The 17,913-nt window shown below is 52.1% G+C and overlaps 6 protein-coding genes and 1 non-coding gene across 7 annotated transcripts; 3 read left to right on the top strand and 4 right to left on the bottom strand.

Moving 5' to 3' along the window:
- The first annotated feature begins 374 nt into the window (after window positions 1-374).
- On the top strand, window positions 375-3,569 carry CAOG_06961 (spleen protein tyrosine kinase). The gene is made up of 4 exons (XM_004343635.2): window positions 375-785; window positions 1,583-2,941; window positions 3,077-3,152; window positions 3,234-3,569. Exons 1-4 carry the CDS (start codon window positions 465-467, stop codon window positions 3,479-3,481), a joined length of 2,004 nt encoding a protein of 667 aa, XP_004343685.1. The 5' UTR covers window positions 375-464; the 3' UTR covers window positions 3,482-3,569.
- Window positions 3,570-3,668: 99 nt separating this feature from the next.
- Window positions 3,669-4,986, bottom strand: CAOG_06960 (hypothetical protein; the record flags this gene model as incomplete). The annotated part of the gene is made up of 4 exons (XM_004343634.1): window positions 3,669-3,875; window positions 4,101-4,210; window positions 4,553-4,742; window positions 4,822-4,986. 4 exons carry the CDS (start codon window positions 4,984-4,986, stop codon window positions 3,669-3,671), a joined length of 672 nt encoding a protein of 223 aa, XP_004343684.1.
- Window positions 4,987-6,081: 1,095 nt separating this feature from the next.
- On the bottom strand, window positions 6,082-8,373 carry CAOG_09026 (hypothetical protein; the record flags this gene model as incomplete). The annotated part of the gene is made up of 2 exons (XM_011272412.1): window positions 6,082-8,260; window positions 8,333-8,373. The coding sequence occupies 2 exons, from the start codon at window positions 8,371-8,373 to the stop codon at window positions 6,082-6,084; spliced, it is 2,220 nt and encodes a 739-aa protein (XP_011270714.1).
- A 407-nt stretch (window positions 8,374-8,780) lies between these two features.
- CAOG_09756 lies at window positions 8,781-8,896 on the bottom strand. Its single transcript, XR_889837.1, has one exon. It is a non-coding gene; the product is annotated as a 5S ribosomal RNA (ribosomal RNA).
- A 195-nt stretch (window positions 8,897-9,091) lies between these two features.
- CAOG_06959 (hypothetical protein) lies at window positions 9,092-10,168 on the top strand (the record flags this gene model as incomplete). The annotated part of the gene is made up of 2 exons (XM_004343633.1): window positions 9,092-9,216; window positions 9,832-10,168. The coding sequence occupies 2 exons, from the start codon at window positions 9,092-9,094 to the stop codon at window positions 10,166-10,168; spliced, it is 462 nt and encodes a 153-aa protein (XP_004343683.1).
- Window positions 10,169-10,536: 368 nt separating this feature from the next.
- Window positions 10,537-14,997, top strand: CAOG_06958 (tyrosine-protein kinase transforming protein SEA). The gene is made up of 14 exons (XM_004343632.2): window positions 10,537-10,586; window positions 11,305-11,503; window positions 11,573-11,644; window positions 11,716-11,787; window positions 11,853-11,924; window positions 11,994-12,065; window positions 12,125-12,196; window positions 12,259-12,330; window positions 12,399-12,470; window positions 12,534-12,605; window positions 12,665-12,834; window positions 12,892-14,420; window positions 14,487-14,562; window positions 14,632-14,997. Exons 2-14 carry the CDS (start codon window positions 11,307-11,309, stop codon window positions 14,871-14,873), a joined length of 2,790 nt encoding a protein of 929 aa, XP_004343682.2. The 5' UTR covers window positions 10,537-10,586; window positions 11,305-11,306; the 3' UTR covers window positions 14,874-14,997.
- Window positions 14,998-15,469: 472 nt separating this feature from the next.
- Window positions 15,470-17,835, bottom strand: CAOG_06957 (hypothetical protein). Its single transcript, XM_004343631.2, has 8 exons — window positions 17,276-17,835; window positions 17,108-17,177; window positions 16,726-16,995; window positions 16,458-16,572; window positions 16,311-16,381; window positions 16,153-16,204; window positions 15,782-16,073; window positions 15,470-15,682 (listed from the first exon to the last, which is right to left on the bottom strand). The coding sequence occupies exons 1-8, from the start codon at window positions 17,746-17,748 to the stop codon at window positions 15,535-15,537; spliced, it is 1,491 nt and encodes a 496-aa protein (XP_004343681.2). The 5' UTR covers window positions 17,749-17,835; the 3' UTR covers window positions 15,470-15,534.
- Window positions 17,836-17,913: the final 78 nt, after the last annotated feature.

The following is a 17,913-nucleotide window of genomic DNA, read 5'->3' as shown; positions in this document are numbered from 1 at the left end:
GCTGGGAATGGAACCAAGCAACAAAAAAGCTCACTCACGTCTTCCTCCATGACAGTGGGTTGATTTGGATCCGTCATGACGAAATCGAAAACAAATAAAAAAAATGAATGGAAGGAAACAAACCCCAAAAATGCAAAATCAGAGTCAGTTGGGGCGGGGGGAGAGAGTGCTGCATGGAAAAACCCAACAAAAGATTGCGGCAATCCATCAATCTCAGCAGGGAGAAGGCTCGCTCAATTTGAGAATGAATTGAAACCTTTTGTGATTTTTAGAGCAAGTGTGGGGATGTGGGAGGTTGCAATCGATGGGGGGCTTTGCAGTCGAAGCCGAAGAGCCAGAAATCCGTTTTGGCTGAGCATCTGATCGGTTTTGCCAGTCTACTTTCTTACTCTTTGACTTCTTTGACTTCTTTGTTTTTTTGTTTGTTTGTTTGTTTCAATCATCATCATCATCGAGTTCAACCAATGACGCAAAGGACACGCAACGCTGTCATCGTCAACCTGCTGTGGCTGTTGCTCTTGACGCTGAGCTGGAATGCCGGCGAAACCCGCGCAGTGGTCACCGTTGTGGACTGGCAGCCCAATCAGACCGTGCAGACGCTCTCCATCAGCACTGGCGATCCCGTCATCTTTACCATCAGCCCTTCATCCAACCTGTATCTCATTCGACCCGGGGCGTGTTCGGCGCCGTCGTGCTGCGCGTTTGATCCCGCGCAGGACCTCTTTGTCTCTGCTGGCGGCGCGTCTGTCGAGCAGAACTACTACGCTCCGGGCGTCTTCTACTATGTAAGCACGGCACTCCCCAAGCCAGCGCAGAGAGTGCAGAGAGTGGAGTAAGCAGTGTAGGAGTCAAAGTGTGTAGAGAGAGTGGAGGGAGGGAGGATGAGTATGCGGAGAGTCAGCGCGCACCGTTCGTCTGCTATCAGCCCACCCCCTTTGCCACCCTCCACCATCCCCTGTTCCTCGTCTCTCTCTCTCTCTCTCTCTCTCTCTCTCTCTCTCTCTCTCTCTCTCTCTCTCTCTCTCTCTCTCTCTCTCTCTCTCTCTCTCTCTCTCTCTCTCTCTCTCTCTGTTCCTCGTCTCTCTGTTCCTCGTCTCTCTTTCCTGTCGTTAAAACCGCGAAAATGGAGAAACAAAAAATAACAAAAAATCCAAAAAACAAAAAACCGCATCACTTTCGGCGAAATCCACGTTTTCTTAAAAAGGAGCGACGATGCGTATTTTGGGGGAAAAGGCGGAAAACGTGAGCACCGCATTTGGGGTCGCTGACCACCATATTTAGTGCTGAGATTTGCATCCGACGAAAAATGGTGAAGAAGAAAAAGGGAACCAAAAAAAACGCCAAGAATGAGAACGTCACTATTGCCGCTCGTCACCCCGCCCCCCACCTCAGCTACAAATCCAGACATGCACAATTACCGCCCTGTCATCTTGAACAGCAACGCAAGTTTTCCTTGGAGTGTCTTTGGCTCTTGCAGGAACACTTTTTCAAGACATATGCCAATTTTCCAACGTCGTTTGAAGCTGCGCCCGTCTTGTTTGCTCGCTCACTTGTGCTCTGTTTGTTGTTGCTGTTATTTTAGGCATCCGCCGTTGGCTCGCAGTGTACTGCTCAAGGACTTTCACTAAGAATTGAGGTGGCTGGTATGGTCATGCCAAACCCTGCCGCGTCCTCTGCGACTGCGGCGAGCAAGGCCTCGATGTCAATCGCATCCGTGGCATCGGTCGGATCGGTCGCATCGGTGTCCGTCGCATCAGGGGCATCAGTCGCCTCTGTAGCTACCCTGTCAGTGTCCAAGGCCTCGGTCGCATCCGTCGAATCTGTCAATTCAGCTGCTTCCGTTGAGGCTGTGCAGTCCGCCGCCTCCGTTGCATCTGCAGAATCTGTTCGCGGCATTCTATCGGCCGAATCTGTCGGCTCGCTCGCATCCGTCGCATCTCAACGTGCTACACAGGCATCCGCAGCGTCAAAATCCCTCGCGTCGCGGGCATCCGCGGCGTCAACCTCAGCTGCCTCCCTTGCGTCCGTATCCTCGACAGCTGGCCCGATTCAAGACAGCGAGTCGTCGTCCAACCTTCCTGTTATTGTCGGAGCTGTCGTGGGCGGCGTCGCGCTGCTTGCATTGCTGGTCGCTGGCGTTCTCATTCGCCGTCGTCGCCGAGCTGCGCGTGCCTCAATTGACAAGCATAGCTCGCAGGCTCTCCCGTTGCGCTCTGTTGTCGTGACAAACGACGAGCCAATGTACTCTGCGCCAGACTACAAAACGACCACTGGCGACGAGTCAAACTATGCCACTCTCAACAGCTACATCGACAACTACGACTTGACAGCATCGTCTCGCGTCTACCAGACAATCGTGCCCATGTCTTCACTCTTGCGGAGCAAGCTGGTTCTCGGAGCCAAGCTGGGCTCGGGTGCGTTTGGTGTCGTGCTGCGCGGGCAGCTTCCTCGCGACATCATCCCCAACGACTCGAAGCACCTGCTGACAAGCTCGTCGCAAGCGCGCCTTGATGTTGCCGTCAAGACCGTCCAAGCCGATGCCTCCGAGAAGGAGAAGCGCGACTTTGTCGAGGAGATGCGCATGGTCACACAGTTCAACAACCCCAACGTGGTGCATTCCATTGCAGCGCTTCTTGACGCAGACCCACTGATGTGCATTCTTGAGCTCATGCCCTACGGTGATCTTAAGGCCATGCTGACCAAATCCGGAGACGCGCAATTTGCTTGGACGCTCGGCGAACAGGCGCACGCCCTGACTCAGGTCGCTGCTGGTCTCGAGTATCTCGAGTCGGTTCGTTTTGTGCACCGCGACATTGCTGCACGCAACTGCCTCGTTGGCGCTGGCCTTTCCGTGAAGATTTCGGATTTCGGCTTTTCCCGCTCTCTGGCCCAAGACCAAAACTACTACCACATGGAATCCAGAGGCAAAGTTCCGTTCAAGGTGAGCGAGCTTCAGAGCTTGATGGGACAGAGATTGGCGTCTTTTGAGGAAGAAGGGAAAGGAGCAAGGTCAAAAAGGGAGGACGTTTTTGCATTTTGTTGCAGGCTGAAGCTCACATCGTTCATAAAACACCAGTGGATGGCTCCCGAATGCATCTCGTACCGCAAGTTTACTCATCAAAGCGACGTGTGGGCGTTCGGCGTGCTTGCCTGTAAGAGCAGCGATTGTTGGTATCGTCGGCTAACATTCAGGTTTGGGAACTGGATGAACTGACCTGCTTGTGTGATGACAGGGGAGGTGTTCTCTTATGGCGAGGTTCCGTATCAAGACTTGAAACCTCAGGAGGTGATTTCGTATTTGGAATCGGGACTTCGGCTCAAGCAACCAGCGGTTTGTGATGACGAGGTCTACAATCAGATGTCTGCCTGCTGGAACTCAGAGCCTCAGGCTCGTCCGACCTTTTCTGTCTTGAAGGCGTACTGGGCTGCGCTTTGCAAAGACCAAGAGATTCGTGACATTGGGCAATTGCTCAGTCTCTAATGGCTTGAACATCGATTGGGGTCGGGGTGCCGCAAATCTGGTCAAACTTGTACAACAACAATATCATGTCGATAGAAAAATGGAGCAACCAGCGAGCAACAACACTTCATGAATGTATTGGTGTGAGGGTTTAGAAGACTGTATAGAGCTCCAACAATCGTGCAATAACGGAAAATCTTGCTGTTTTCTACTTGATATAACGATCCATGAATTTACGGTGAAAGTCTGAACGAAGACTGTCGTTAATGAATCGCTTCTCGTGGGTAGGCGCGTCTTTGGCACAGTTCTTGAAAACAACATCATCGTCCCAGCCTCGCTTGACATTAAAGTCGTTTGAACTTTGTGACGGCGCTTGGTTTCGAATCCGCTCCTCTTCCTGTCGGCGCTCAAGCTCCTATTTTTGTGTGTTTCAGATACAATCGTCAGCATCGAGATGGCATGGAAGGCAAGACTATCATATCGCAATTCGAGCGTACCTTTCGTGCTTGCTCTTCAGCGCGCTCTCGCTTGATCTTTTCCAGCTCTCGCATCAGTGCCTCGGTATCATCATCGTCATCATCGTCATCATCATCATCGCCGTTGTCATCATCATCGTCATCATTGTCCTCCTCTGCTTCACGTCGTGAATCTCGCGCGTGGCCGTCATAATGGTCGTCTTCGTCATCGCTACGATCTCGTCGCTCTGCATGGGCCTCGTCATCATCCGCATCGTCATCATAACGCGACCGTCTAAGGCACGAATGAAATGAAGCAATGAACGTGTTGAGCAAAGTACGCACGACAACATGGTACGGAAAAAAAAAAAAAGCAAAAAAAAAAAAAACTCCAAAAACCAAATGCACTTACGGCTGACGTGCTTTGGACCGTGATCCAGCGCCTTGGTTGGTCAAGGTTTCATCGTCGGCATCTAGTTGAGCTACGAGAGAGTCGCGTCAAGGGATTGCACGTGTAATCAGAACCGAGAAGTGGCAACAAGGTGAGTTGTTCTCGAGTTTGGTCTGGAAACAGACATCCCTTCTCTCTCGGGTGGTCGATGAAAACCCAGCATCGAAACTAAGCAATGCAACTGACCGATGGATGCATCGACGAGCCTGCGCATGGGCGGCCGTGCTCCCAGTGCAGGCATTGCTGGAGCCGCAGTGCTGTTTGCATTGGAACCAAGGAGCTTCTTGTCGCGCGCCTCCTGCTCGCGGAGTTCAAGCTCGCCCTTGAGATCGCGGTTCTTCATCTCCTCTGCGTTGCCTTGGCCTGCTTGACGGACCTGCAACCAAAAACAAGACGAGGAGAGGGAGTTGGTCGACCGTTCAACGATCAAACAACAAGTCAGGCTCGCTCTCCACAGCAGCACCGCTCTGGCAGTCGCCCCCTGCTGGCAATGGAATGTCGTAAGGTACCTTGAGCACGGTTTGGCTGGCGAGGTCGCGCACGGCGACAGAGGACGAGACTGGTCGAGCGACGCGCGAGCCGCCAACCGCCGAGTTCAAGTCGAAGGATCGGCCAGACATTCGAGTTGGAAGAAGTAGAAAAAAACAAAAAAATGAGAGACTGAAGGGCATAAAAGTAGCAAGTAGATAATACCAGCAAGAGATGAGCCAAGTAGATAATACCAGCAAGAGATGAGCTTGAGGAAGAGAGACAAGAACATGTCAGTCTTCTTTTGTTGGTTGAAAAATTGCATTGCAATTTGGGACGACTCCTGGTAATACCTTCCAGCCCTCTTCACCAACATTTCTCCCCCCCCCCTCCTCTCCGCGTCATTTCGATGACGAGTCATTTGCTGTTGTCTGTTTCAGCTTGGTTCATGCTGCGCGTCCCACAAGCACCTTCTGGACACGCAGTTGCGTTTGTCCGCTTCATGGAACCCTCGCGAATCACTGGAACCGCAACTCGAATTGACTTTCGGACGAAGCCTTATGCTTCACACTGATCACCTCCCCGCCGCGACACACTCGCTATGTCATGTTGTTGGTTTGGCTATTTCAGGTTGCTAGTTGCGACCCACAGGCATTTCTAGACGCGCCTCGGCGCGTCAGCCGTTCGCGGAACCAACTTTGAAACCGCTGGAGAACCGAACTAACCACAAACCGACATCGTCGCTTCCCTGTCTCCTCCCGCCCTCTCCAATGGATATAAATTTCCCAAGGCCTGTAGTGCACGAGCATACAGGCTCGCTAATGCTATGTCATATGACCAGACATGGCTCTCTGCCAATTTTGTGTCTCCAAGCTCCTTACACCCATGTCCATGCTCCCGCTCCTTTCCCCGTGGTTTTTGAGCATTTTGATGCTTTTCCACTCTCTCCTCCCAATAAACTTAATACAAAAAAAAAAAACAAGAACATGAAACAAAAACAAAAAGGATAAAAACAAAGTTGAGGAGAAAAAAAAAGGGTTATCATTCCTTCTTGAACCAGACCAGCCACCAAGGCATGTTATTAGTGGCATCCCTAGAACAGCGTATATCAAGAGTCAGTTGCAGATGGTGAAATAACGGGGCACGACAAGATGAAAACTTGAATGTGACTATCTTTGATTGTTGGAAGACACAAAAGGGACATTGACAGTGGAAGCAAGTGGAAGCAATGGGATAGTTCAAAGCAATCACTCAGAAACAGCCTCTGCTGGGAGGCAGGCAAGAACAGCCTGCTCAGTTTGGTTGAGCAGGTCTTGGACGTGGGGATCAAGATCTTCGCGGTCGAGACTGCCCATGAAGTCCCCAGCTTTCGGCATCAAGTCGTGGCCGCGGACCATCTTGACATACGTGGTCCAAAACAAGACCCGATTCTTGCGATCAAACGAGCAGGAGGACGAGGACGAGGAGGAGGGGGTTGTCAGCTGGGCGAGCAGAGAGTTCCAAAGCACGTCCGGGTCGTTTTCCGAGTGCAGAGAGTTCCAAAGCACGTCCGGGTCGTTTTCCGAGTCGGCGAGCACGCGACCGAGCATGGCCACGCCGCCATCGTTCTCACTTGAAGCCAAATCACTCGCAGGGTCTCGCGCTGGCTCGTCGGAAGCTGAATCACTCGGAAGGACCGGCTGAAAGACTGCCGCGGTACTCGCGCCGAACAGACTGCCAAATGCATCAAAGCCATCTGGAGTCGGTGGATTCGAGGCAGCAGACGCTCGGTCTTGGCGTTTGCTTTCGTCGGCGAAGATTGGCTCCTTGCACTTGCCGCAAAGGAGTTTGAGATCGGCTTTCGGAAGCTTGCGGAGCTCATCGTTCGTCATGGTGGCAAGCCTGTCAGCAGACCGTTGCATGGTCCCTTCAGGCTCGCAATGGTGCGCTGCTGTGGGCGGCGGTTTCTGCTTCGACTCCTTGCAGAAATCTCTGAAGGTCGAGATAAAGTACCACTTGCACTGCGGAAGGGCCCGAATCGTTCTGACACGGAGTGCGTCTACGTCCACGCTCTTGAGCAGTCGGTGCAGAATCAAGTACGACTCAATACACGGCAGCAGCGTGTAGATGACGGGCGCGCCAACAACTTGTGTGATCCGAGCCTGGGCGGCTGGGAGATCGGGCGAAGCGGCGTACATGTCACTGTCTCTGAGAAAGACGTGCTTGAGCTTGGCCTGCGTCAGAATGTTGGAAAGATTCTGCTTGTTGACGGCACCTGACGTGGTCAGAAAGTGGAAGTGCTGGCCGAGGGTCGTGTACTTGCTGTAGAACGCCTGGTCGTTCGTGCCTTCCAACACGAGCAGTGGCTTGCTGCTCTTGACCTGGCTGAGGGCGTTGAGGATTGGATAGAGGGAAGGTTGACCTTGATCGTCCTTGGGCAGTTCGCCTGTCAGCTCGACGGCCTTGCCATCCGGATTGAGGAACATAATCTGTTGATCCGTCTTCAAGCGCGGATCGATGATGGCGCGCGAGTTGGTCGCGACAATGAGCTGAATGTTGTGCTTGGCGCACGTGCTGACGAGAAAGTCATACAGCTTGGCTGTCACATTTTCATAGAGCAGTGCCTCGAGCTCGTCGATGAGGAAGATGCGCTGCTTGAAGGTATGCTGGTTCTGGCTCAGCCTTTTGTCTTTTTTGGCAGCTTTGGCATTTGCGACAGGCGTCAGATGGTAGAGGAGTGTCAGGATGGCAATGATCTTCTGAAGGGAGCCGGCACAGGCACCAATGTCGAGGGGGACGCCGTTCTCGGTGACTGTGGTAATTGCAGGTCCATCTTCGGTTTCTTCGTTTGGTGTCATGACCGTGGCCTGGAAACCGAGATGACGGAGTCCATCGTTCACGAAATCTTTTGCCTGAAACACGCGCCAGCGTAGATACTGAACGCCAGCGGTCAGGAACGGCTCATCTCTGTGTAGTTCTTGCGCACGGTCGCCCCACAGATAAGTCGGTGGCATGAAGGCGAAGCGGATTGGGGCGAGCGACTGGTGGTTGTCGGGTTTGCCTTGAAGCAGCCCTTTGTCCAGCGAGTACTCCAGCATCACGTTCTCGTTGGTGTGATGGTACGTGGGGTCAAGAAACGTGCCAGTCAGGGTGAATTTCTTGTTTCGCGCGCCGACGCGAACGAGCGTATCTGGCGACTGATACTTATTTCTAAAGAACCGATCACCAAAGAGGTCTTCCAGCTCATCTTCGAATCGGAAAACATCCTTGCTGAAGTGCTTGGAGCTGGGGACACGGGAGTTGTGGCCGCGCAGGAAGATGAGAATTGCCCAGAGGACTTGCGTCTTGCCCGAGCCGTTCGCGCCAACGATAATCTTGGGGCTGGGTGTCAGGGTGAGCGTGATATCCTCGAACTTTTTAAAGTTCTGGAGGCGCAGCTGGTGCAGACTGAGGTACAGTAAAGAATGAGCGATTTTGCGCAAGGCCGCTATCTATTGCAAATATCATCACGACACATACCGAAACTCTGACTGCGTTTCAACTTGAGTGGCCGAATCCATGAAGGGCGTGAATAAGAAGGAAGAAGCGGCGGCGGCAGAATACAAAAAAAAAAAAAAAAAAAAAGCGCGCGAAAATTTTGCAAGAAAGCCGCTCAAAGAAGAAAAGCCAAGACTGCATGCAAACTGCAATTCGAATGGTTTCAGCTTGAGGCTGTCAACGAGCTGAAAGTACTTGCTGACGTTGCGATTCATCATTATCGATTTGTTTAACTTTCAAAGTTTCCGAAAATGTTTCAAAACTTTCAAAAGTTTTGGAGGAAACAGGTTGCCGGGCAAGGCATGTACCGCTACCTCCATTCAGGAGAGAGAGAACGAGTGAAACAAAAAGGGAAAAGAAAAACCTGAAGGGCATCAGACAAGCGAAAGGGGAAACAAAAACCAAAAAAACGTTAAGCAACAAAAAAAAAGAGTTACAACAAGCAGTATTCCCGCGTGGTCTCCCACCGCAGTACTAACTACTCTCATGGTGGTTTAACTTCGCAGAGCGGAACGGGATGCGGTGCATTCCACCAGATATGGCCGTAACTGAAATACAGTAGTTGGGTGTTTGGCTGATATGTGAGCATGGAGCGGGGTGAGTGAGCGCAGACAAAAAGGATGAAAGTGGTGAGTGACAACCTCGGCTTCAAGCTCGTCACTGAGTCGACACACCCGCCCCGACCCTCCATGAATCAATGTCAAATATGTTTTGCAACGCCATTGTCGTCAAGTGAGTCGGATGTTTGGTGGAAATTTCGATCTGGACGGCTTGGAAATTTTGCAGAAAGTTGTTTCGAGTTCTGCCGAGCCAGACAAGCTCGTTCGGCCCAAAGTCGAGTTTCTCTGGGGTCCTGATATCGTCCAGTTAGCGAAAATAGTCAGGTGTTGACGATGCGAGGCCTGGTGTTGGTTGGCCAGCGGTTTGAAATGCCGGAAAGGTCGACAATGCGAGATTGCTGCAAAAGGTAACACCTTTTCAACGCCATCCGGTTTTCGACCAATCACGGAAAATCAAAAACAGCTGCACGCCCACGCTTTCCCCTCCAGCCTGGACACAGACTTTGCGTGAATGTTTGCCAGGATTTGAGTTGCGGTTGTCCAGCCGGCAAAGGTAGCCGGTGGTAGTTTCAATAAGGATTTCGCGTATTCTTTATTCGGGATTGTTGTTATTGCACATTTGCCATCAATCAATCGATGTGACCTAGCCAATAGGTTTAAGACCCAACCCATGGGATCGCGGAGTCTCACAGAGCTTGATTGTTTGGCATTTCATGCTCTCGCATTCTTCGAGAACTGGTTTGGTCGTTTTTTCCGCGAGCCAAATTGTGGCCTTTGACTATGCCAGAGCAAGGAAAAGCAAGACATCCCAACATGTCAGCCGTACCTGTGCCTGACTCGTGTCATCTTGGACTACCCGGCGAGATCCGGACGAAACACTCACTTGTGGCGTCGTCGCTCACCAGCGACATTGGCAACCAGCACGGCCACCAAACTACACGAATCAACACCCGGCCCAGAACTGACTTATCAGAATGTTGATCACAGCGGCACTGTCGCAAACGTCGAGAATCCAACCTATGAAGCATTGTCTGCTCCAGTCGACCAAGCCTTGTACGAACACGTTGACTCAAAGCCCCAAGCATCTGCGGGGTTGTCGGAAGTGACATATTCCGAAGCAGCTGCATCCGGTGTCCAGTACGCTGATCCTTCGCTGCCCAATCCCTCGTCTGTTCGTGCGCCATCCGCGCACACACCAACCACTTACGCCACTGTCACTGTACCTTCTTCGGAGGCCGGGAATGGGGACGACGCGTAGCTTCCCCGTTGGTTCTCTTCGGGTTGAATGCCTTGTTTTCCGTCATTGCATGCATCTCTTTTGCTCTGGTGTCCGCTTGTTTCAATACCCAATTCAACAATGCGACCGAAGCGAATGTTCCATTATTGTTTGAGTTGGCCGCTTGTCAGCAGAAATAATTGAAAAAGTGCCCTGGCAGAACAATGCAAATGTTCGATAACTGCGCCAGAAATGATTGCGAGCTTCACCAAGCAAGCGCTGTTTTGATCGTGTGAGTAGTGGTTACTACCACCCTCATCGGTCGGCTATTGAGCGTTGAAAGCGAAAATACTCCCCAATCAAAGAGTCAGGGATTGCCCGAGCGAATCACTCTTTGTTTGTTGTGTTGCTTTTTTTTTTTTGGTTTTTTCGTTCACTCTGGACGTCCTTGCTTCAAATTGTAAGCCACAAGCGCATCATCAAAACGCACACACACACACACACACACACACTAGTCCGCTGCTGCATTACGATCTTCTCGCTTGTCGGTGTGCATTCGCATTGGAAAGGTCGGGCAGTTCGCACCTCAAAGGAGCGGGATGTTGAGCGCACAATCCACGAATGACGATCAGCACTCCTTCTCTGTCTCGCTCCCACCCTCCCGCCTCCGACCCTTGTTGCTGCGCTCCTGTCGAAGCAAGCTTCATCAACTCAAGTTGTACAAGTGATGAAGCGGAAGGAGCAGCGGGGCCCGCTGCTGCGAGGGTGGCCTTGGGTACTTTATCATGGAACCCAAAGCGAATCACTGATTGGCAAAGTCTGATGCGATGATGCGTCCCCTCGCTCTGCCGCTCACTTCAAGGCGAAAGGAGACAACAACAACAACAAAAAAAATTAGCGAGAGTGAGTCAAGAAGTGCACGCGGGGGAGAGGGGCAGACCAGAGCAACTTGCTTGGTGGCGGCAACCAAGCTCCAAATCAAGCCAAACCCCACCACCTAAAACACCTAAAGCGGGACAAAAGTCCCCGCCCGACTCTATATTTGCAACTGGAGCAAATGCATCAAGTCATCCATCCACACACAACTGGGTTTCAAACACTGTGAAAATTGCGGGCCAGCGTTTGTTGATATGCTGCGAGCTGACTCTGTCAATTCTCTCGAATTCACAACAAACCAGAGATGACACCACCAAAAGGGGTTGCCTTTGGTCTTCTTCTACTGCTGTTCTGCGTGGTTTATCGCATTGAGCCGGCACAAGCAGCCAATGCATGTGGGTCTGGCGGCGTGTGCGATTGTTCGTCGGGAACAATTGTCGATTGCTACAGCCGATCTCTCACAGCCGTTCCCAGCGGAATCCCAGTCGCCACCACGACCCTGTACGTGTTGCAATAGAGTCGAACTTGTATTGAAGCAATTGCCCTGCTGATCTGGCACGCGGTCGATAGGTATCTGCATAACAACCAGATCGCCAGCATTTCTGCCGCTGCATTTCCTGGCCTGACTGCGCTGACGGTCTTGTAAGCCAACAAATGATGCTGGGAGTACGAATCACACACAAGCGGCTCACTGTAGACATCTGTATCTGTAGATATCTGTCTGTCAACGAAATCACCAGCATTCCCGCCAACACATTCTCAACCCTGACTGCTCTGAGTACCATGTAAGCATGCAACGACATGCACAATCACACACAAACGACTCACTCGTCTGCGAGTCTATTTGTAGATCTCTGTATGAGAACCGGATCACCAACATTCACGCAAGCGCCTTTACAGGCCTGTCTGCGCTGACTATTTTGTAAGCAAACAAAGTCGCAAAGAGTCATACATGCAACCGAACTTACTTGTTGGCGACTCTATCTTGTAGGGATCTATTCGGCAACGAGCTCACCAGCCTTTCCGCAAACACATTCACAAGTCTCACTGCGCTGACCCAATTGTAAGCAAACGCAGGACGACTCACACGCAGAGACTCACTCTTTGCGACTCTACCCGTAGGTTTTTATCTGGCAACCGGTTTACCATCGTTCCCACGTCTGTGTTCACAGGCCTCAATGCGCTGACACAATTGTAAGCAAACAAAGACACGAAGAATCCCCAAAAGGCTCACTCGTTGGCAACTCTATCTGTAGGGATCTGTACAACAACCAGTTCACCAGCATTCCCGCAAACGCATTCACAGATCTCACTGCACTGACACAATTGTAAGCAAACGCAGGCAAGAAGAATCGCATGCAAGCGACTGCTGATTTTGTTTGTGACTCTACTTTAGGTATCTGTACAACAACCTGATCACCAGCGTTTCCGCAACCGCATTCGCTGGCCTGACTTCGCTGATACAATTGTAACCAATCAACGACGTGAAAAATGACACTAGGGCCTCACTCCTTGATGACGCGTTCTGCAGATTCCTTCACAACAACCAAATCACCAGCCTTTCCGCAACCACATTCACAGGTCTCACTGCTGTGACAACATTGTAAGCAAGCACTTTCCATGCATGTATTCCAGTCGCCTCTTACTCTCTGGTACTTGTAGAACTTTGAATAACAATGCCTTCACCACTTTGCCGCCCGGTCTGTTCAAGGGCCTGCTTAATGGCATGAGCTTGTCGGTTTCAGGCCTAAGTCTAAACCCAAATAACTTTACCTCTGGTGGAAACTCTAACCCTCCGCCCAGCACATACGGCAGTGCTTCCTATCCATACAGTACGTTCCGAGATGACTGCAATTCGTATGGATGATTTCACTGACATTGTATTGCAGAGTGTGATACAACCTGCGCCACCTGCTATGGCTCAGGAAGCATTGCATGCTGCGGGATCAATTGTTTGACGTGCACTGTATCCGATTCCTGTACTCAGTGCTATGAAGGCTATACCATGATGGGTGGATCATGTATTTCGCTTGCTTCCAGCGCCTCGGCTGCCTCAGTTGCCGCGACCAGGTCTGCATCAGTCGCCTCGGCTGCCTCTGCATCAATTGCTTCGGTTGCGTCCGCTGCGACAATAGCATCAACCGCCTCCGTCGCTTCAGTTGCGTCCACGCAATCTGCCACGGCCGCCTCGATTGCCTCAATTGCCTCAACCAAATCTGCATCGATTGCGTCAGCCGCCTCAATTGCGTCGTCGCAGTCCGCAACGATGGCCTCGGCTGCTTCCCTTGCTTCAACCGCCTCTGCCTCGATTGCATCTATTGTTTCTGCATATGCTGCTCGCGCGTCATCAGCATCTGTCGCTTCTGATGTTTCCGCAACCTCGGCGCTCTCGGCTTCTGCTGCTTCAACAGCTTCGGCATCTGCTGCGTCGACCGCTTCGGCATCTGCTGCATCCGTTGCATCCTCCATTGCACAACACGGCGGTGGCGGCGGCTCGCAAGACTCATCATCATCGTCAGCAGCCGTCATCGCTGCTGTTGTTGCGTGTGTTGTCGTGGTTGCGATCATTGCAGCGGTGTTCATCGTGATGCGACGACGGCGCTCGCAACGACGTTCAGGCACGCGACCGAAGGACTCTACCGGTCCGATTCATCAGGAGGCGATTGAAATGACAATCTCTCCCCTGATTCATTCGCCTCGAGCTCAAAAAGAGGAGGACATTGCAGCCTATGCCGTGGTCGGTCAAAAGCAGCCCGAGCCTTTGTACCAAGCCATTTCGACTGCTAGTACCTCTAAAGAGGTGGTCTATGATTATGCAAGCGCGTACGTTGCTGGCAGCAATTCCCGTCGCATCCGTGAGGGTTTGACGATTGTGAAGCACCTTGCCAGTGGCAACTTTGGCGATGTGGCGCTGGGTCAGCTGCCGTTCAGCGTCTTGCCCCCGCGAGCACAAAATTTGCTTGGACCTGCAGCATCCGAAATCGTGCAAGTGGCAGTCAAGTCGCTCAAGTCCAACGCAGACGAGAAATCCCGCAAAGACTTTGAGAGCGAGGCGAAACTGATGGCGCCGTTTGTGCATACGAATGTCGTGCGCCTGCTCGCGGCTCTTGTAGAGTCCGAGCCCCATCTCGTTCTGCTTGAATTCGTGCAGTACGGTGACTTGCGTACACTGTTGCAAAAGTCCAAGCTCCACTCGCTGTGGTGGACCCAGAACGAGCAGATCCATGCCATTCGTCAGATTGCGCTTGGCATGGAGTATCTGGGCACGCTCCACTTTGTGCACCGTGACCTTGCTGCTCGAAACTGCCTTGTTGGCAAGGGAATGGTGGTCAAGATTGCCGACTTTGGGCTTTCTCGCGAACTCGCTTCCGAGAACGATTACTACCGCATGCAAACGCGTGGCAAGCTTCCCGTGAAGGTGAGTCGAGGGTCTGCAAGTTGATGCTTGTTGCTGTGATACTGACTATTCGTCTTTCACATGAAGTGGATGGCACCGGAAACAATGACCTTCCGCAAGTTCTCGACCATGTCTGATGTTTGGTCGTTTGGCGTGACCGCCTGTGAGTAGAGAGCCATGTTCTGCTGAAATTCGTACTTGCATCTCACTCGTTGTTGGTGCATGTTTGCAGGGGAGTGCTCCAGTTACGGAGCACCACCGTACGGCAAGATGGAGGGGCGTGACACTCTGGCTCATGTGGAGGCTGGTGGTCGATTGCCCCAGCCGGAGCACTGCTCAGCTGACCTTTTTAACCTGATGCTGAGCTGCTGGAACGTGAAGCCGGAATTGCGACCAAGCTTTTCGCAGCTCGTCAAAGTTCTGAACACCCTCGAGGATGGTTCGGTCGTCCGCGAGATTGGTGCAATGCTGTGACAGCGCACACGAAATGTTCAGTTGCTTTTTTGCACTTGGTGCTAATCTGTTCAGAATACAGGAAGGGGCACATAAGGCTCGCTCTGGAAAAAGATTTTTGAAATTGTTTGAGGCTTGTCGATCAGTCAAACAGTGCAAGTTGAACCAAGCATCGCCGACCTCAAGACCAGCTACGCGGAGCTTGACACAAGCATCGCAGCCCTCAAGACCAGCCAAGCGAAGCTTGAGATCGAAATAAACATGCCGCCTGCGCAAAAGAATGCTGCCATCATCTTGAACGCTCCACTCGAGCGAGCAAGCGATTACTTTGTTGAGCTAGCTCGAGACCCCGGTACATCTGCGCAAGAATTCCGCACGCTTCTTGACCGAGAAATCGCTCTCACCATACTGAGCGAAAATGCCTCGGTTCTGGTGGAAGGCTTGGCTTCTGTTGATGCTTTTGGAAGACTTTGCTTTTGCTCCCAGAAACTGACCTTTGCTTGCTGTCTGCTTGTTCGAGCTGCTTGTTGCTGGTTCCTGTTTGCTTCCTGCTGTCTCTCTGCTTATTTCTGCCTACTGTTGTCTCTCGGCTTGTATCGAAGCGAGCCACACAGAGTGTTTGGAAAAGACAGTGTATTCCAAGAGTAACCGAGCCACCAGCATCGAAGAATTCAAAGGAATACTACTGTGGAGCTGATGTGACGACAGGGCGGACAAACGGTTGGGCAGTGTAGCGTTGCAAAAATGCATCACGGTGTTGGACAAAAGTTCCTTGCTCAATGGTCTTGCGAATGGCAGCAAAGAAACTCAAAAAGTGGTGAACATTGTGGCTAAAGTTCACACAGACAGAGCAGCAAAAGGAACAGAAAATGAGCAATCGATGAGCTGGTCAGCCGGCTGAAATAAAAATGACACGAGCGAAAGTTTACCTCATCAGAAGGACCGAACCGAGCATCTCGTGAGTGTTGAGCAAATGATGCACGTAGGCGCGGGTGTGACGAGTACATGCGTAGCAGGTGCAGCCGGGAAGGAAGGGGTTGGTGTCGGCATCGTTGCGACTGTCCCACAAATCGAGCATGGAGCGACCCGCGTAGCCATCCCAACCCGGTGCAGTCAACCCTGCGAAATCAAAGACAAGCGCACGACCTTCTGTGGTAGCCATGACGGGGTAGGCCGAATCAAACAAGTCGATTCCTCGCGAGACTGCCTGGAGGATGTGTTCTGCGAACGGTGTCGAACATTCCAAACGAGCAGTGAGCGGGGGAGTTGGTACAATCAATCCGATTGTATCGCACCCTACCTGGAGCACTCAGGCCATGAATGACACGCAACTTGTCGTGTGGCAATTGACTCTATGAAACGATGCAGACAAACCGACCAAATCCCCCCCCCGAAACAATCGGTCGAATCAGAAACGCGCACAACGTGAACAACAAAACAACTTTCCAGGTGACGTACAACAGCAGCTTCGATCAACTCGAGGCGCTGTAGTTGGTCTTCGCCAGTGTTGAATCCCTCCAGTAGAAATCCTACAAGTTGGAACCAAAATCAGCATTGACAACGATTTTTGCTAGAGAAATTCAATTGCAAAATTTTTGCACCTACCAAACACGAGCTTGCTGGCAGCAGTGGAGGCTGCTCGTATCCGCGATGCTTTGTCTTGGCTGCCTTGAACAACAGCAAGAATGGCAACATTCTTCGCGGGCGAGCCTTCAGGTAACTGACGATGATGTACCAGTGAGAAGCGGCAATCGAACAGAATCATGACGCGCTGGCCCATTCCCCCCGCCTCGCCACCCCCAAGCAAGGAGACAGGCAAAGGCCACTATATTTCGTCATGTTCCACCATGACACCATGAGGACGTCAACCAACCTTGGAAATTCGGTCCAGAGTGTCATCCAAAAACTTGTCGGTGCGCTGAATGGACTTTTCGATCCGCTTGGTACCCGCAGTGCCTCCGACAATGTTGTCCGAAAGACTGGCAACCATGTCCGGCATGGCGACATCAAGGTACTTGACAAAGCCTTCAGGCTCGACTTTGATGCGACCGGTCGCAACATCCACAGCGACTTGCTTGTCACCGCCCATGCCGTCCACCGTCGCCGCGAGCACGTCGCGCGTCGACATGTAGAAGATGTATTCCTGCGCATCGATTGATCGAGTTTTTTTCGCGCCCCCCCCCCCGCGTGAGTGAGATGACAACGCACGACACAGCATCCCACAGAAAAGCCAAGAATGAATTGATCATCCATACATCAGCATGCATAAACTTGTGAATACCCTTGCCGTACTGTCGCATCACTTGCTCACCGTTCTGAGCCAACCTGCACAGATGCAACAACAGGTCAACTTTGCAATACAATGAGTCTCAGACAAAACATCTCAGAGGCCAAAACGGAGCGACGGCACTTCAACCACTTGCAGTGAGAGCGAGTCGTGGAATCCAGCCAAGAGAGGCTCTGCGCGGCACATGTCCATGGTGAGCGACAGTGGGGTGCCCAGCCGGGCGCAGAACAGACTGGACGGAGTGAGCATGGCGCGTGGCGGATGCGCGTCGTCGGGCGCGTTGAACTCGAGGCGGCCAGTGCGTGCGCCGGTGCTGCTGCCAGATGCAGATCCAGATGCAGATTGGTCAGAGTGGAGCACCTGGAAGCGGGGGCCTGCGACGGGGGCAGCAGTGGCGGGATTGTTGGCAGCGGCGGTAGAGAAGGACGACATGGCTTGGTAGTGGCTGGACGACGACAACGACGACGATGAGCAGCAGCAGTAGTGGTAGTAGAGGTAGTCAGAGAAGACAGACGACGGTCGAGCGGGAAGTGTGCAGCGGGCGGAGTGGACGAGGATGGCACGTGGAATGGAGGCGAGGAGTGAGAACGAGCCAAAGCCTGCGAGCATCCAGCAAAAACGCAAAGCAGGGAGAGTGAGGGGAGAAGAAGAGTGAAGAAGACTGAGAAGCTGAGCGTGAGATTTAGATGGATTTTGAGAATGATACTACTGTAAGGATGAGAATGAGAGTGAGAATTGAGGGAGAGCTGAGAATGAGAGCTGAGAATGGATGCT

The sequence above is a fragment of the Capsaspora owczarzaki genome, assembly GCF_000151315.2.
Source record: "Capsaspora owczarzaki ATCC 30864 unplaced genomic scaffold supercont2.13, whole genome shotgun sequence".
Lineage (NCBI taxonomy): Eukaryota > Filasterea > Ministeriida > Capsasporidae > Capsaspora > Capsaspora owczarzaki.
The sequence above is the reverse complement of the archived record's forward strand: the minus strand, read 5'-3'. Positions and strand labels throughout refer to the sequence as shown.

Coding starts and splice junctions, on each gene's coding strand:
- CAOG_06957 (XM_004343631.2), bottom strand. CDS start 17,748: ATGCTCGCAGGCTTTGGCTCGTTCTCACTCCTCGCCTCCATTCCACGT. Junction 16,382..16,457: donor TGCCAGCAAGCTCGTGTTTG/GTAGGTGCAAAA, acceptor TCCAACTTGTAG/GATTTCTACTGGAGGGATTC. Junction 16,205..16,310: donor AGTTGATCGAAGCTGCTGTT/GTACGTCACCTG, acceptor ATCGTTTCATAG/AGTCAATTGCCACACGACAA.
- CAOG_06958 (XM_004343632.2), top strand. CDS start 11,307: ATGACACCACCAAAAGGGGTTGCCTTTGGTCTTCTTCTACTGCTGTTC. Junction 12,471..12,533: donor CTGACTTCGCTGATACAATT/GTAACCAATCAA, acceptor CGCGTTCTGCAG/ATTCCTTCACAACAACCAAA. Junction 14,563..14,631: donor GTCGTTTGGCGTGACCGCCT/GTGAGTAGAGAG, acceptor GCATGTTTGCAG/GGGAGTGCTCCAGTTACGGA.
- CAOG_06961 (XM_004343635.2), top strand. CDS start 465: ATGACGCAAAGGACACGCAACGCTGTCATCGTCAACCTGCTGTGGCTG. Junction 786..1,582: donor CTCCGGGCGTCTTCTACTAT/GTAAGCACGGCA, acceptor CTGTTATTTTAG/GCATCCGCCGTTGGCTCGCA. Junction 2,942..3,076: donor GAGGCAAAGTTCCGTTCAAG/GTGAGCGAGCTT, acceptor ATAAAACACCAG/TGGATGGCTCCCGAATGCAT.